This window comes from Silene latifolia, chromosome 4, assembly GCF_048544455.1.
Source record: "Silene latifolia isolate original U9 population chromosome 4, ASM4854445v1, whole genome shotgun sequence".
NCBI classification, from domain to species: Eukaryota; Viridiplantae; Streptophyta; class Magnoliopsida; order Caryophyllales; family Caryophyllaceae; genus Silene; species Silene latifolia.
The window spans coordinates 29,886,090-29,905,530 of NC_133529.1; the positions used below are offsets into that span (position 1 = coordinate 29,886,090).

Genomic DNA, 19,441 nt, shown 5'->3' on the forward strand with positions numbered 1-19,441 from the left:
GTTGAGGCTTAATGACCCATTTATGTAAGTGGGTCAACACGAACACGACAAGATATTTAATTGGGTTCGGTTTGGATTGAGCTCTTTAAATACGAACCCGACACACATGACCTGTTTACCATATTAATCCACATTTTTATTGATCCTCCATCACCTAAATATACTTAAACTTTCCAAATATGGACATGACACGAAAACCCGACACGAACCCGACACGGGTTAGGGTTGAGGCTTGATGACTCATTTATGTAAGTGAGTCGACACAAACACGACACGATATTTAATTGAGTCGGGTTTGGGTTGGAGGGTTTGTGACCCATTTACATGTGACATGGACACGAAAACGACATGACCTGATCTGTTTGCCAGGTTTAGTTTTTGTATAAGAAAAATGACCACGTACTTAATTCGTATAAAAATTTTATGATTGATATTAATTTTGTGACAAAAAAATTCTTCAAAACTATTTGAGAAATTTTTAAAATTGAAATCATTACTTTTATGATAAAAAATTTCATTAAAATACACATTTATGACTTTACTCAATTTCCTTGATTTGTTTTTCATTTCAATTTTTTATCCTTATTAAAATATAAAAAATTAATAATGTGTCAATTTTAAATATATAAATAATAAATTATAAACTAAATGATTTAGAAATATCGTGCATGCATGCATGCACGGATCTATACTAGTATTCCACAAAGACAATGGGGACAATATAGGTGTTCTGTAAAACGATTTTATACAAACAATTAGGTAAATTTAAGTAGATTTGAATATGTTATCTTCCTAAATACGGCTTATTTGATAAGCAATATATTAAAATAGTGAATATATAGATGAATTGCCTAACAATATTGCAATATTACTTTTAGCAAGATAAATATAATCCTCCTATATGCTAAGAGAATAAAATTCTCAAACCTCCAAAAGGAATCTCCCTAAATAAGGAAACAAGTATTTCTTTTATTTTATATAATCATTATATAATCTTTTCTAAACTCTGAATTGTAATCATTTAATTAAAATTAAACAAAACTGATATAAATCTAAATATTATAAATTCCTAAATCTTTTATTAGTGTTATTATTATATATTAGAGAATGACTTAACACATAATTACCCTGTATAAAAAAAACTATAAAAATATTATTAGTTTCATAAAAAAAAATGCAATAAATATATTTGATAGAATGTATAAATTGAAATCATTATTTTTGTGGTAAAAAAATATAATACACATTTCATGACTTTGACTAATTATCTTGATTAATTTTCAAGTTCATTTTTTTTATCTTATCTCCCTTAACTAAAAGAATAAGTCTTACTACTATCAAAAAAAAAAAGAATAAGTTTTCTCGCTCAACTATTTTAGTAAGAGTTTTGCTTTATTAATTGTCAATTTGTCATTATTATAAAAGTTGTGTCTTACATCTGATTTATATGATTGATCTTAATATTATATCATGTACTAGTATTGGTGCCCGGCTTCGGCCGGGCTACCTCTACTTACCATTAAATTTTTTTTTTCATTAAATAAAATTACTTAAAGTTGCATAACCCATAAATTTATCATTAATATATTTTTCTATGACATATCCTAAAATTACGATGAAATAAATTTTGAGACAAATTTACTATTCCTTCTATTAATATTTTACTCTTATTAATGAAACAATAGTAATAACATTTTACTATTTACCAGTAATAATTGTTACTTTCACTACTCTTGCCGTAATTATTGTTACCGTCACTACTGTCGCATTAATATTGATAATTTCACTACTCCCGCCGTAATTATTGTCACTTTCACTATTGCCGCATTAATATTGATTATTTCACTACTCCCGTTGTTGTTTATACCACTTTCACTAATCTCGCTGATAATATTATCACTTTTACTATTCAAATGAGTGATTACTATCATATAACTATATACAATGTTACTAAAATTCTTTTCTTTACTGAAGAAATTACTTTTACTACATAGGCATGCAATTTTAAGAGGATTATATATTTATATAAATATATTACATATATGAATTAAATCAAATCGAAAGAATTGTGCAATCAATACTATATATTAAATCCAGAAAGCAAGGAACTTCAATGTAATTAAAGAAAGTTATACAAATTAATTATACTATATAGTTTTAAATCAATAGCACCGTGTGATAGACCCGATTAAGGGATCTCAATGCAAATATTATATAGTTTGGGTTAAAATTAAATTATATAGAAGCTTGATAATTTTCCTAAACATGGTCAATTTCCTTAAAATAAAATAATTAATTAAGATGGTCAATTTCAAGGAGACTAAAAGAAAAAAGATGTCTGGTAATTTTCCTAAATATTTATAGAAGATTAGAAGATGGTCAATTTCCTTAAAATAAAATAATTAATTAGTATAAACATGCACACTTATGGTATTATAATTATTATCATCATAAAATTATATATTATATTTAAAATCTATGCAATTTTATTAAACTTTATAATTTATTAGATGTATAGAGATGTTAATTATTTAACATACAAAAATATAATAAGTAGCTTATAAATAATTCAAGTTAGATTTCATAATATATAATATTGCATAATTCTTTCGATTTGATTTAATGCATATATGTAATATATTTATATAAATATATAATCCTCTTAAAATTGCATGCCTAAGTAGTAAAAGTAATTTCGTCAGTAAAGAAAAGATTGTAGTAACATTGGATATAGTTATATGATAGTAATCACTCATTTGAATAGTAAAAGTAACAATACTATCAACGAAATTAGTGAGAGTGGTAGAAACAACAACGGAAGTAGTGAAATAATCAATATTAATGCGACAATAGTGAAAGTAACAATAATTATGACGGGAGTGGTGAAATTATCAATATTGCGGCAGTAGAGACAGTAACAATAATTACGGCGGGAGTAGTGAAAGTAACAATGATTACGGGCAAATATTGAAATGTTATTACTATTGTTTCATTAATAAGAGTAAAATATTAATAGCGGGAGTAGTGAATTTATATCAAAATTATTTCATCGTAATTTTAGGATATGTTACAAAAATATATTAATGATAAATTTATGGGTTATGCAACTTTAAGTAATTTTATTTAATGAAAAAAAATTAATGGTAAGTAGAGGTAGCCCAGGCGAAGCCGGACACCAATACTAGTATTATATATTATGGAATCTAACTTGAATTATTTATAACGTACTTATTATATTTTTGTATGTTAAATAATTAACATCTCTATACATCTAATAAAGTATAAAGTTTAATAAAATTACATAGATTTTAATTAATACGGAGTATATAATTTTATGATGGTAATAATTAATACCATAAGTGTGCATGTTTATACTAATTAATTATTTTATTTTAAGGAAATTGACCATCTTCTAGTCCTCTATAAATATTTAGGAAAATTACCAAGCATTTTTTTCTTTTAGTCTCCTTGAAATTGACCATCTTAATTAATTATTTTATTTTAAGGAAATTGACCATATTTTAGTCTCTTACAAATGTTTAGGAAAATTACCAAGCTTTTATATAATTTAATTTTAACCTAAACTATATAATATTTGCATTGAGATCCCTTAATCGGGTCCATCACATTGTGCTATTGATTTAAAACTATATACTATAATTAATTTGTATTACTTTCTTTTATTACGTTGAAGTCCATTGGTTTCTGGAGTTAATATATAGTATTGATTGATTGATATTGATTAGTCTACATATAAAACATGATTGCAGTGCAACAAATCGCTACTCCGTAATTAATAACATTTCGTATAGATCGTTTTGTAATAATATATTTAATCTAAATTTTATAAATATGAAAATTCATATATTTGTCGTTAAATGTTTTATTTAATTTTAATTGACATTGTCTATGAAGATATTTACAGAGAGTTTTAGCTTCTAATACTACATATAAACTTACGAATAAATATATGTTCTTCCACTTCAACTTAATATCTCCCATATTATGTAAATATTTAAATTCGCTTTAAATTTATCATCTTTATTTGCTAAACTTTCTAACATCTTGATCTAACCGTGCATTTATGCACGGGATTTACACTAGTTGACATTATTATCGTCTTAAAACGTATATTTGACCTTGATAATAATAATAATTTCTTTATGTATATCCTCGTTTGTTTATCATAAATAATTCGTTTCTTATTAATCCGTTGATTACCAAACACAAATATGTCAGTCAAATCTATGATAAATCTACGGAGTATCATCTATGATTTGCTTTATTATTTTCTTAATTTGATATTAACGGTTCGCTGTACCAAAACAAGGCCAAAAAAAAAAGGAAAGTAGACAATAGGAAAAAAATTATCTATTTCTAAATATAATTGTACGTTGCATCTCCCCAATTCATACTTAGGAAAAAATCATTCTTAAGTAGAAGCTAATTATGCTTATTACATTCCTAAATTTTTTGTCTATAGTAGGGAGAATATATTTTGTAATATTCAAAAATCTTCTAACTCAAAGCTATAAATGGCACGAAAATAGGGTTCAAATTTTCATAATCGACCGTGAAGTTTTTTGAAGCAGAAGCCCAAGTCATCCAAGGTATGGCTAGCAATTACTTATGTGATTCCATGTTTTTCCTTTTCATTTTTATTTATTATGGTGTGTTATATACTGTTTCTGGTGTTGTCTGAATGCAAATCGGTCCGTCAGCGACTTACTCTTAAATTTGAAAATCGTCTTGCAACCAAAGTAAACCATATGTTTCGGAATTGTGTTGTGACTTTGTTGTTCGAATGTTATACGAGCAGTCGACCACGACTATAATTTTGCTACAGTTTTATGTTACAGTTTTGATATTTTTGTATAGGTTAAACGAATCGCTAAGCAAGTCGACATGGGGAAGACAGTCTTGTTCACAGTCGTCCTTGTTTCTGCATTACTTTGTTGTTCAGGTTTGTGATTAAATTGACACTTCAATTGCTCATATTATATTCTTGTTTATATAAGAGACGCGTTACTAACAGTTTGGAACAACATTAGTATTTGCAGCGGATGATTCAACAGCACAAAGTCCAGCGGGGGGAATTGGTGATATGGCAGTAAAATGTTGTTTTGATAATCACATTGGAAAATGCATACCTGGTGATGAGAGTGAAGAGAACTGCAATCAGTTATGCCTTAAAAGTACATGCAGCAAAGGAGGTCGATGCAAAGTCTTCCAACATAAACCTCCTAACCATTACTGTCATTGTTATTGTTAATCAAATTAGAATATCACAGTCTTATTATTATTATTATTATTATTAGGGTTATGTCAGCTAGGATTTTGCAATTGCGTTTACTATGCTGCATGTATTCCCATTTCAAACACATTTTTTATTAGTAATCGAGGCTATAATAATAATAATTACATTATTTGATTCGCTAAATTATTGATCCATCTACTATATGGATAGCATACTTTTCGTGTCAATTTGTAATGTTATTAACGACGATTGACAACGCAGCAATACCAAAAAGAAATACTTAAATAAACTTCTCGTATGGAATTCCTTCGTGTATTATGAACTTCAACGGGGTTGCTCTTAAACGTGACAAACCAACGTCATATGACACCGCGACAACCTTACCAAAACCAAAACCTAGTTCAAGCTTGAAAAGATAAATATGTGACAAACCAACGCCAAATAACACCAGAGAAACGCGAAAAGATAATCTTAGTACTAACAGTTTGAGGCAATGCAGTTCATGCAGCTGTTTCTACGTCACAAAGTTGTATGCCAGCAGGGGGAATCGGTCCCACAGTCAAGTGTTGTTTCGATAATCAATTTTCCTGCATTATTCCTAGTGACTGGAGTGAAGAACACTCTAATCAATTGTGCACAAAATCGTGTAACGAAGGAGGTATATGCAAAGTCATCCCATAAAAACCACCTTCGTTTTTGTTGACAGTAATGCTCGCATATTGCGAGTTCAAATTTAACACGAAATGGAGAAGGGAAATGGACACGAATAAATGAAGATGGTCCTCCTTGCTGGCTATTCCCTCCATTTCACTAGGTTGTTTTGTTTTTCTTTTTAGACCGTTAGGTTGTTTAATTTTCTATTTACTGTTAGCTTACAATAAATCGACTCAAATAACAACTCGTTTCCAATTTTTCCATCAAGTTGTTTGTCCAACATCAATTCGAAGTATGATATCCATTACAATTAGTGTACTCTTATAAGTTACTCATACAAAGATACCGATGACTAGTCCGGATATGTTTAAGCCACGGACACTAACCCCATTCCAGTATTCCACAAGTCATGTGCTAGATCAACACTTGATACACAAACTACTGATTTTCATACATAAGGCTAGAAAATCTCTTTATTCACCTAAACTTCACTACTCAGAGAGACCGCTTAGTACCGTTTACATTACCTTTCTGCCATCTCATCCTATTTTAATGTCAGGGCTCTCGATTCCGGAAGGATACAACAATGCTCTTGCCCCCGGAATATTGAGCATCAGCTTCCCAATAGTTCCTTGTAGGGTATCGTCAGTGCTAGTAAGGAAGAGGAGACGGTATGTCCACTCAAGCACCTCTGGACAGAATATCTTCAATAAATACGTCATTCGGAACCATGCTGGCTCTGTCACATACCTCTCGCCGCGGCATACACGATTCACTATCGACCTTGCTGTTCCTTCTACTGTCCCAACCGGTATAGCATTCACTTGCACCTACGCATTTAAACAAGTTATGGTAGGTCTCCTTTCTTCAAAGAGCTAAATTAAATAGAAGGAACGACTTACATCTCTTAGTTCTTGATCCACCTTCATGCCACTTTCAGTCAACACTTTTCCCTTGGTGAACTCGGACTCTATAATCCCAGGCGTAACGATGGTTATCTTGATATCAGAACCTAATTCCACCCTGAGTGTCTCAAAGAAGGCCAACATTGCTGCCTTGCTTGCCTGTAAACAAACATCATTATAAGTCTTAACTAATTCGATATACAAATCATCAATGATGAAATAAAAGAATGTCGTCTGTGTTTTAGGGTTGTAAATATACATTGTAGATACTCTCCCTTGCAGCGGGTAGCCATGATGCTGAAGACGACATGACCACAATTTTTCCTCCTGTGTTCCTCAGGTGTGGGATCGCAAAGCGGGTTGTATAAACGGAGCCCCAGAAATTAATGTCCTAATGGAAAGTAACAAACAATTCATAATAACAAATATAAAAGAAGGATTGACATTTGACAATGGTTCATTGTAAATGGAAATTCTTAGCAATCCCATATGAATTCAAGCTCGGGTTATCTGTGAAAAGAAATTGGTGAAGCGTAAATACCATGACGGGTCTGAATTTAGTAACATCGTCCGTGTATTCAAATTGACTTATCCCAACAACTCCTGCATTGTTGACCAGATGGTCCACTGCAACGAAAAAAGGATACACTCGATGAATATGTCAAATATTTACCGCTACTAGACACTAGAGGAGAACATAAATAAATCTGAAGAAAACAAAGAGTGTAAGGGAAATATGCCCGACATCTTCCGTAATGTGAGATGGTATGATCAACAATGCGACGACAGTCTTCAACTTTGGCAACATCGGCTTTAACCACTATTGCATCAGGTGCGCCTAATTCTAGGCACAGGGCTGCAACTTCCCTAAGGCTTTTCTCTCTTCTGGCTGCTAACACCAAGCACGCTCCCCTCATCGCATACTCGTATGCTAAATGCTGCATCACATTATCTTTTATCATCTCGTGAACAAATAAAACACTTGCACATCATTGTCAAGCAAGTTTACGTAAATACTCTGTATATCATAACTAGAATTATCATCTACGGAGCACTCCCCCCATTTGAATTATTTTTTCCCTAAAATTACTCCCTTAAGTTGCATTTTGACCTAAAATTGCTTTAAAACTCCAACTTAAGTGACTTCTTTCGTTTGTTTTTGAACTCTCCCTCCATTTGTCCACATAACAATTCATGGATACTTTGCATAAATAAACTTTACGAAAAAAAAGCCCTCGAGTTCAATAAATAAACAAACCACAGTAGTGAAGAGATAAACTTAGACAAACTTCAAAATTGAAGGTCCCCAACTCCATGTCTCAACGATTTCACTATTGTTGGACATTACGAATAGTTGAGAATTTTTGATACAATGAATGATGAAATTGAACGACTACGGCCCTGTTCTTTTGGACTTAATTTCAGCTCATCTCAATTCAGCTTCGGTTCAGTTCATTTCAGCTCTTCTCTTCACAAATTAACTCTTACTTCATTTTGGTTAAATTCAGTTCAGACAATTTCGGTCCAAAAAAACAACATGACGTACGTCATATGGACTTTGTTTTCCATAGACACACGACGCATCTCATTTAACATACTCCGTAACTTTTATCAACTTTGGTGGTTTAGAAGAAGCATTTTATACTAAATAGGTACGGAATACTAGAGCTGTTCATGTACGGGACGGTCCATTAGGCCCGGCCTGGCCCGGCCCGTTAACAAAGCAGGTTTGGACAACGTATCTTCAAAAAATTACAAAGGCTCGGCCCACGAACCCTCCCAAAACCAGCGAGCCCACATGTCCGTGGGCCAAAAAAATCATGCTAGCACGGCCAACGTCCGGAGGGGCGGATTTAGCCCAAGGGCTATCTGGGCTCAAGCCCAACCAGCCAAAAAAATAAAATTTGACAAGTTTTTAAAAGTGTTAAGGGGGTGTTTGGTTCACGCGTGGGTATGAGTTTGGAATCGGGAATCATACCTGGGTGGTATCGGGTTGGAACTTGATACCTCATACCTTGTGTTTGGTTCAATTTTGGGGGTATGGGGTTAGAAATCAATCAAAGCTAAAAAAATCTTCAAAATACAATTTTTTTTAATAATAATTTTTATACTATTAAATCATGTAGATAAAATTTAATCAAATAAAAATATAAAAATATTTTTTTTACAATTTTTTTTATCACTTTTTAATATCTCTAATTTGATACCATAGGTATCAATCTCATACCCACCCCCCTCCATGGGTATGAGAAACCCATACCTCATGGGTTTGAGGTATGGGTATGAAACCTTCATTTCCGTCAAACAAACACATGGTATGGGTTTGTGAATGATGACGGATAATCGAGATCCAAGCGTTACAAGACCTTGTTTTCATGGTTTAAAAATGAGACTGCTCCATCAATTTCCGTTGATCAACAAGGAGTTGAATTAGAAGATGACCAACATGAAAGGGCGAACAACCAAGAGGGTCAAAGTGAACAACAAGAAGATGATCAAGATTATAATGTTACATTACTTGAACGGGACCCGGGAAAACGCCGTGCTATAGGTATGTATCCTTTGAATGAACAAGATAATATTCGAAGAGCTTATGTGGTACATGTACCTTATCAACCATATTTAAGAGAGTATCCATGTACACAACATGGAAATCAAGGTCGAATGTTTAGTCACAAATGGTTCAAAGAGTGGATTTAATGGCTGGAAGAATGTGATGTCTAAGCAATCGGGCATCATTCGTCATATAGGAGGTATAATGTCAATACATAATGCTTCAATGCATAAGTGGGAAAATTTGAGAAACCCTTCTAAGCATATAGAGCGGGTTATTAACACATTATCTGAACAAGAGTTAGCAAAAAATTGACTTCGGCTTGTTGCTACAATAGAAGCTGTTAGACTCTTAGCATGACAGGGATGTTCTTTTAGAGGTCATGATGAGTCGGTTGATTCTCCTAATGGTGGCAACTTTGATGCTGTTTTGAATTCTTTTAAAATAATAAATGATGAAGTCAACAAAGTAGTGTATAGTGCTCCTGGAAATGCCAAATATACATGTCCAACTATTCAAAAACAAGTTGCAAACATTCTTGCAAACAAAGTTAGAGCTAAGATTCGTGTTGAAGTAGGTAATTCTAAATTTGCGATTCTTGTTGATGAAGCTCTTGATGTGTCAAATAAGGAGCAAATGGCCATAATTCTTCGATTTGATAACAATGAAGGGTCAATGAAAGAACGTTTCTTTCAGGTGCTTAGTGTCGAGGATACTTGTTCTCAAACTTTGAAAGATGAAATATCAAAGGTCCTTAGACTATATGGTCTTCATGTAGAAAATATGCGTGGCCAAGGGTATGATGGTGCAAGCAATATGCGTGGTCAATTTAATGGGTTAGAAGCTTTATTCCTGAAAGAATGTCCATACGCATATTATATACATTGTTTTGCTCATCGCTTGCAATTGTGTTTAAATGCCGCCGCTAAAGGGGTGCATGACTGGTGGCATATGATGCATGATATTATGAGGATATGATGCATGATATTATGAGGATATTATGAGGATTAACGACTTGTGTATTGTTTGCATATGATGCATGATATTATGAGGATTACCGACTTTTTATGTCGAGCTTTACAAAAGAAGGACCTTGACATATTGAACGCTTTACATTTTCTTTCAATTACGAAAGGAAAAGTGAAAGACATGAGAGAAAATGGCTGGAATGATTTAATTATGAAAGTTGGAGCCTTTTGTTGTCAGCATGATATTTCTATGTCGGGTATGTCAGCTCCTTACAAGAAAAGGTTGAGAAATTGTGAAGAGAATATCACAAATGAGGAATACTATCGGATTAATATACTTTACGTGGTGATAGACTTTCAGTTATCAGAACTTGATACTAGATTTACAGAATCTTCGGTTGAGATTCTTCAACTAAGTGCTTCATTTGATCCGCGTCATAGTTTCCGAGCATTCAAAGGTAGAGATGTGTGCAACCTTGCTTTGAAGTATTATCCTTCAGACTTTTCATCACATGGTATGAGTGCTCTAGAGTTAGAGTGTAAGTTTTTTGCACAAGATGTCCAAAAAGATTCAAGATTTGAAAATACACCTTTAGCATCAGAATTGTGTCAACGCATGGTTGACATTGGTAAGACAACACTCTATCCTATGATTTATCGATTGATTTGTCTTATTCTAACTCTCCCAGTTTCCACCGCGACAACGGAAAGAGCGTTCTCATCGATGAAGATCATAAAAAGCAGACTTCAAAATAAGATGAACGACGAATTTCTTAACGATTTGATGGTGCTTTATATTGAAAGAAAATATGCCGATAATATTGAGACCAATGAGGTGATTGATGAATTTGAATTGAGTGGGTCTCGTAGAGTAAGGGGTCGTTTGGTTGCATATAGGAATTTGTATTACCTAGGAAGTTATAAAACACGTGAATTTGGAATTCATGTGAATTACAAAAATATGTTTGGTTGCCATGGAGGAAGTGCAATTCATGTAGGCATTCTAACTTACCTAGAGGGGGCCTAGGTAAGCAACTACCTCCATTGTGGAGGAATTGGAATTCATGGGAACTTCTAATTCATGTGAATTGGGGTAACCAAACAACATAACCATTTTGCAATTCACATGAATTTAAGTTCCTGCATTATTTAGTGGGTAACCAAACAACCCCTTAAAGTTTAGTTAGCTACGTAGCTTCTTAGTTTGTATTTTTCTTTTTTTATGTAGGAGACTTATTTACATTTTATTTTCTAGCCCACTGTACTTTGAATTCCTGGATCCGCCTCCGGCCCAAGCCGGCATTTGACCACCTCTACGGACTACGGAGTAGCTCTAAGCAATATCCTTCACATTTTATTTCTAAAGGTATTTTTACAAAATGATCAAAATAAAAAATGGATAATTTTATACATTCGTTTTTGGTCTTAGGTAAGAATTCAACTTGTTAAATACTATAGTTAGTTCGACATAAATCCGTCTTTCCAGAGAGTCACACGACATATATATATATACACAAAATTCCTGTTTGTGACGGCACATATCCGAGATACCATTTTACCTCACAAAGTACCCACTTTTTCTCTCTCTGCAACACTATTCATGTGGTCCCCTTTCTCCACTAACCCATTTTGTTACCATTTTATCTCACAAAATATCCGCCACAAATGGTAACCCGTAACAAGGGAGACCAATTGATATACACAAGTGAAGATATGCACGTCGGTCGACGACAAATTGAAAGGTTAATACAATTAGCAGAATTTGAATACACAAGTACACATGCAACCCATATTCGATAGGCCCTAGCTATACTACTACTAGGCCAATACACGGCATGCAATTTGGTGTGTAATGTTGTTGCAACTAAACAAAAATGAAGATGAAGATGAAAAAAGAAAGGAAAAGACGTACCTCGCCGATACCAGAGGAAGCACCAGTGATAAGCACGACTTTACCAGCAACGTCTTCGGTGAAGACGGAAGAAAAGAGAGACATACATAACTTGAGTAGTTGAAAGGGTGGCCATAGCATGCACAAAGCTATGAAGGTAAAAGGTGGTGCTGTCCAATTTAAGAATGTATTCACCAAATCCATTGTGTTTCTAACACTTCAATCCTGGCACGCAATGCAAAGATGGTGATAGACAGATAGAGTAGCTAGAGTAGTCGTGTATTTGGTGTTAAATTTGGGTACAAAGCGGTGGTGATTAGTCTGATTACTTAAGGTTATGTTATGTTCGACTGATGGCCTCGTTGCATGGATTTTGGTAGACACGTTGCTTCTCTACTCCCACATTTGTCTATTTGCTTTTACCAACTTCAATTAATTAATACTCGTATGTATAACCCTGCTCATATAACATTATACCTCCAGTGATATAATAGCATCATACAACCAAGTTATATCTTATCGAGCTTATGTGTAATTTTTTTGAGCTTTAAGTTAATTTTTTTTTTTTTTATGTTTAAGTGAGTAGCTCAGAAATTTTAGGGTACAGCTCGACTTCTTTAAAACAAAACTCGAAAACTTTATTATATAGCTCGAGTTCTAGAGCATATAACTGGGTACAACTGGTGGTAGGATCTATTAACTGATAACCTTGCTCATTCGCTTAAAATTCTTTCCATTTACTTTTATGCGGTCATTAAAAAATGTATTTTTCCCTCATTTTCCAATATATGTACATATACTTCTGTATTGTCGAAAATAATTTTTATACTACGTACAAAATATTTTTATAACAAATATAAATATGTTAAATTTATAAATAATAGTTTAATTCTCAAACTTATATATAAGTCAAAATTAGCGTTGACCCCAAAAATATGAGAAGTACACCGTATTAAAGATATAAGGGTATTTGCTAAACCGTATGTTGTTAACTATAGCATGTTTGACCAATTAATATGTTAACTAGTTTAGACCAATTACACGGTATATATAGTTTTTTTTAATAAATTACCTGTATAATAGGCTCTCAATAATTGTTCGTATTTTTCGTCATTATGTTTTGTTTTGAGGAAAAAGAGTTGAAACAAAATTTGATTAAGATAATTTAGTTATGTGCTGAAAGTTAATTTAAAGAAACTATTTTATTATACCCTAAAGATGATTTCAATTTATAAATTCTCTCAATTTTTCTTTACGCGAAAACAAAATTTGTGATTTACAGTTTTGTTTGAAACGTAGTATGGGTCAAATCCTTCGCAAATAATAACATAAATAAAATATTTAACAATTTATAGTTTTGTATAAATTTTATTAATATTTACTTAAAAGATTATAGTTTAAAGTTTAGTGAAAAGAATATAATTTGATGAAAAGATATATTTTAATGAAAAATTATAAACTAATGAAATAAATTATAATATATAAGTAAATGCCTTATTTAGTGAATGGATTTAATTATGATTAACTTCCTTATTTAAGAAATATCTTTTTTGGAGGGAAAATCATGAGTTCGCCTATTCTTTTAGTAGATAGAGGATTTTAGTGCTTGGTAAACAATATATTGAACGCATGGTTAATTTTAGTGTTAATTTTCTGTATAGTATTTTTATTTTTTGCTTAATTTTTAGTCAGACGGTTCGGTTCTGTTAACCGGTTTTCTAAAATAGCGAATCTAAACCGAACCTTTCCATGACATATTTAACGGTTCGGTTCACCGAACTGCTTTGTCTAAACGGTTCGGTTAACCGAACCTAAAAAATTCATGGTTTCTCGATTTTTCAGTTCGGTTTATTTTGAACACCCCTACTGCCGGCGTGAGACAAAGCTCCGGCGGCAACTGGCGAAACCGAGCCATGAGCGATTCTCCGGCACTGTGCATCATCTGTAGGGTAATATCCGTATAAGACCCTTTAAATTTAGGACTATAACGTAAATTTAACATGCAATTATCGTCATAAAACATAAATACAATAGAGAAACGATAAGGAACAAGAATCAACCTCGGGTCCTTTGAAATGCGGCGTAATGAACAGAAATCAAAGTAGATTTCCTCCTAATCGTTGCACCCAAGACCGTCTGAGAATATGCCCCTTGTGCTAGAAAGTGCTCTCTAATTGACTTGCAATATTGAGAGAGTTTATGTGAGTTTTCTGATGAGAGATCTAGGTTTCAGAGAGAATTCTTCTCCAAAACCCTAGTTTGTGTGCAAATGATTATGTTTTGGTCAAAAGGAGAGAGGCTCTCTCCTTTTGTCTTGTTCGGCCAAACCGAGAGCCCAAGGGGAGGGAGTGGGCTTTCACTTCCTCCTTATTCTAACTCGTAGTTCAGCTCGAAATTACTAAAATGTATATGACGGGTTTTCAATTATAAATCGTCATTGGTTATCGGTTATTAACGTATCAACTAGTGACATGACTCAGTCGATATATTAATACATGTCCGACAAAGACAATATTGTATAATTAAATAAATTCAATATACATTAATTAAATATAAATCGTTTATATTTAATTTACGAATTAACTGCTTAATTCGCCTTAGCCATTTTTATTTAATCCGTATTAAATAATTATCTCAACATCGCGTTTGACTAATTACTAGTCAATAACTCTCGACTAATCGGTTAGTCATATTAGGCATCAACATGATGTATTTTCATACCGTCACATCTCTCAAACGTATCCTATAGGTGTGACTTTTAGGGACCAGTTGATCACCGCCATCTGTATGACAATAACGTCAAACTTATCTAGCAAGCCAACCGTTATTGATAAACGTGGACCAACTGATAATAATACAAAAGTATACCCTTTGATCCTTTTAGAGATTTGTAAGTCCTTGCACTAACTGTTAAGGACACCAGCCCCAACAAGCTCCCACTTGTCCGTACAAGTGTATGTGCAATGACGTTATCCGCACTAAGCTGGAGGACACGGCCCAACAAACTCCCACTTGTCCGTACAAGTGTATGTGCGATAACCGATTCTCATATTCATTTAAAATTTCTCCCACTCAATGTAAAACAATTTGCAGATCCGGATCCGCAAAGGTCGTATTTTACAATCGATCTGTATCAAGAGTGGTTTCCCCGACTAGAGAGTAACTTAACTGATAAAACGAATCCGTATCCGAGCATGGCCATGCATTTCGATTCTGACTCCTCGAGTGGCCCCGAGAAATATCGAGTACACGATAAAGGCTGAATATTTCCTTCAACTCGACTCCTTCCGATCTAAGCACGGCATGAAATGACCCAGAAAAAATCTACTTGGCCCCCTGTTACGGATGACCGTGAGAAAGAAACCAAAGTCACCCAAAATCTGCCAGTAGTCTCAAGAGACAATCGATAGTCAAAAGAATCGACTCTTAGGATCACCATGGAGGTCCTATCCACGACCTGGCACCGAATGTTATAAAACATTTAGGACTCCACGTCGATGTCACAATTGTGTCCTACGAGATATCCGTATAACTCGCCTCTGTGATTGGTCAGTCAACCGGTTGACTTATGGCTCGTTGAACCCACCATCAACCAACGTCACAAAATAATTGCCAGAGTTATCAGCTCATGTGGGCAATTAAGGACTAAAATTATAATGTTTGTTCAGTTCACTTTGTGGTGTTCAAAATTGTCGTACAATTCCACATGAAAAACAAAATATATAAATATCAAAACGATGATGTCGTATAGAGTACACAAGAAAATGAATCTAATCCATAAAAGAGTACTACAACTCAGGAACACGTTTAATTCCCATGGAATTAACATGCCCTTCATGCTTATCTTGTCGTAATGGTTTAGTGAGATGATCTGCTATATTATCATGTGTTGCAATCTTTTCTATCACTACTTCCTTTTGCTCCACGTAATCTCGGATTAGATGAGCTTTCCGTTGTACATGTCTAGACGCGACATAGTACTCGGACTCAGTCGTAGAATCTCTTTGTAACACTTTGTTTGGAACTCTTCCGGTGATCGTAGCGCCATTAAGAGTAAAAACGAATCCATCGAGATTTCGAGTCATCTCGATCCGTTTGGAAGCTAGCATCTGCAGTTAGGTTGCGCATAGCTTTTGTTCGCCTCCATGAGTCAATGCCCTATCTTTAGTCCTCCGTAGGTACTTAAGAATGTTCTTGTGGTCATCCAATGTGATTCACCTGGATCTTTGTTGGAATTGACTTGTCATACTCAATGTATATGCCACGTCCGGACGTGTGCATATCATGGCATACATGATTGATCCTATAGCCGAGGCATAAGGAATCCGTGTCATGCGCTCTTTCTCTTCCGGTGTCTCTGGTGCCTGAGACTTGCTCAAATGCACCCCTGGAGCCATGGGAAGAAAACCCCTTTTTGGAGTTAGTCATGCTGAATCTCTCTAGAATCTTGTCTATGTAAGACTCCTGACTGAGAGATAACATCCGACGTGATCTATTTCGATAGATACGGATGTCCAAAATTCTTTGTGCCTCACCCAGATCTTTCATCTGGAAATGGTTCTTCAACCATACTTTTACCGAAGTTAAGAGAGGTATGTCATTCCCAAACAGGAGTATGTTGTCAACATACAATATTAGGAAGACAATCTTGCTCCCACTCGACTTGATATATAGACATGGTTCCTCGACTGGTCGAGTAAATCCATTGTCTTTTATCACTTGGTCGAAACGATGATTCCAACTCCTAGAAGCTTGCTTAAGTCCATAAATGGAGTCCACCTCGGATTTCATGGCCTCAAGCCATAGCTTTGAGTCGTAACTAGTCATGGCATCTTTATAGGTTGCGGGTTCACTACTCGTTAAGAGTAGAATGTCATCTATGTCATGTTCCTCGACCATACCAATGTATCTATCCGGAGGAATAGAGACTCTACCCGACCTCCTAGGTTCCTCAGGAATATTAACCGCAGCCGGGATTGAAGGAACTGGTTCCCCAATGGTTGCTCGGTATTTGGTTCTGGAATCTCCGACAGGTCGAAGGTTCTATCACTCTTTGCATTATCGAGAAATTCCTTCTCTAAGAATGTCGCACTAGCCGCAACAAAAACACGTTGTTCGGTTGGCGAATAGAAGTAATGACCAAGTGTTCCTTTAGGATAACCTATAAAGTATGTCTTGACCGATCGCGGGCCGAGCTTATCCTCGTGTCTCCACTTGACATAAGCCTCGCAGCCCCAAACCCGTATAAAGGACAAGTTAGGGATCGTTCCCTTCCATAGTTCATATGGAGTCTTGTCACTTGACTTTAGACGGACTTCGGTTAACTATTAGAGCGGTGACAGAAGAGCATAACCCCATAATGAATCGGGTGATACCGTGTGACTCATCATGGATCGAACCATATCAAGTAGAGTTCGATTTCTCTGTTCGGACACACCATTCAACCGAGGTGTTCGGTGGAGTTAAGCGTAAGGCAATCCCACAGTCTTTAAGGTGTTGATCAAACTCGTGAGAAAGATACTCGCCACCACGATATGAACGTAGTGTTTTAATCTTTCTACCCAGTAGGTTATGTACCCTATTCTGGTATTCTTTGAATTTCTCAAAGGATTCACTTTTATGCTTCATTAAGTAGACATAACCATATCTACTTAAATCGTCCGTGAAAGTGATGAAATACCTATAGCCTTCTCGTGCGGTGATTGACATAGGTCCACACACATCCGTATGTATGAGTCCTAATAGGTCAGCAGCGCGCATTCCAACACCTTTGAAGGAAATCCGAGTCATCTTACCGATGAGACATGATTCACACGTGCCAAATGATTGAAAATCAAAGGCCGAGATAGCTCCATTCTGTATGAGCTGTTTAACGCGTTTCTCATTAATGTGTCCCATACGGCAGTGCCATAGATACGTTTGATCTTTGTCACCAACCTTTAACTTCTTATTCATTACGTGTAATATTTCGGTGGTCTGATCTAAAACATAAGTTCCATTCATGGAGACCGCCTTGCCAAAAATCATATCGTGTAATGAGAAAATGCAATTATTATTCTCTATTATAAATGAGAAGCCAAGTTTGTCAAGTGCAGAAACTGAAATAATGTTTTAGAAAGACTGGGTACATAATAGCAGTTATATAAAAATAACTCAAATCCGCTAGGAAGCTGGATCACGTATGTTCCCCTCGAGACGGCGGCAGACCAATCGTGCTCCATTCCGATACGCGAGTCCACCTCACCCTTTACGAGGGGTTCGATGTTCCGGAGCCCCTGCACATGATTACACAGATGAGAACCACAACCAGTATCTAGTACCCAAGTTCCGTAACTTGCGTGGTTAATCTCAATCATATGAATAAAAGTAGAAAAGGATGAAGACATACCAACAGGTTTAACGCGACCTGCTTTTATGTCCTCATGGTAAACAGGACATGTACGCCTCCAATGCCCAGTCTTGTGGCAATGATGGCATTCCATGTTATCGTTCTTGCTCTTTGTCGTGCCTGATGAGGTGCTTGACTCACCAGGTCCACTCTTACCTGATCCCGACTTCTTAAACTTCGGCTTACCTACTGCTAGGTCTGGCTGAACTTTGCCCTTACCCTTGCCCTTGTTTGACACAATGAGAACATCCTGTTTCATGCTCCCACTAAACTTCATGTCCTTCTCGGTCTGTACAAGAAGGGAGTGTAGTGCATGAGGACTTTTCTTCAAATCATTCATATAGTAATTGGCTCTGAAGAGCGCAAAACCATCGTGGAGTGAATGAAGCATGCGGTCAATCACGAAGTTCTCACTGATCTTACAATCAAGTGTCTCCAGTTTTTCGACATTCTCAATCATGCTGAGAATGTGTGGGCTAACCGGCTGGCCCTTCTGGAATCTCGCCTCAAAGAAGCGACTGGTAAGCTCATAGGTCACGATTCTCGGTGCTTTCGAGAATTCCTTAGTGAGCGTGGTGAAAATCTTGTTTGCACCTTGGGCTATGAAGCGTTTCTGCAAATTGGGTTCCATTGCAAAAATGAGTACGTTCTTTACCGCACCCGCTTCCATGGCGAAATCGTTATACTTGTCGATCTCGTTAATTCCAGCCGTGGGGCCTGGGTTTGGTGGGATAGTCTCAGTCAGATATTTGAGCTTCCCATCAGCAATGGCAGCATTCCGTAATGCCGCCTCCCAGTCCGCGAAGTTAGATCCATCATTTTTC

At 35.2% G+C, this 19,441-nt stretch overlaps 1 protein-coding gene across 1 annotated transcript; it reads right to left on the reverse strand.

Annotated features, from left to right (window-relative positions):
• Positions 1-6,450: 6,450 nt before the first annotated feature.
• LOC141651305 (11-beta-hydroxysteroid dehydrogenase A-like) lies at positions 6,451-12,433 on the reverse strand. Its single transcript, XM_074459024.1, has 6 exons — positions 12,251-12,433; positions 7,562-7,754; positions 7,358-7,443; positions 7,076-7,207; positions 6,814-6,975; positions 6,451-6,741 (listed from the first exon to the last, which is right to left on the reverse strand). The coding sequence occupies exons 1-6, from the start codon at positions 12,431-12,433 to the stop codon at positions 6,451-6,453; spliced, it is 1,047 nt and encodes a 348-aa protein (XP_074315125.1).
• Positions 12,434-19,441: the final 7,008 nt, after the last annotated feature.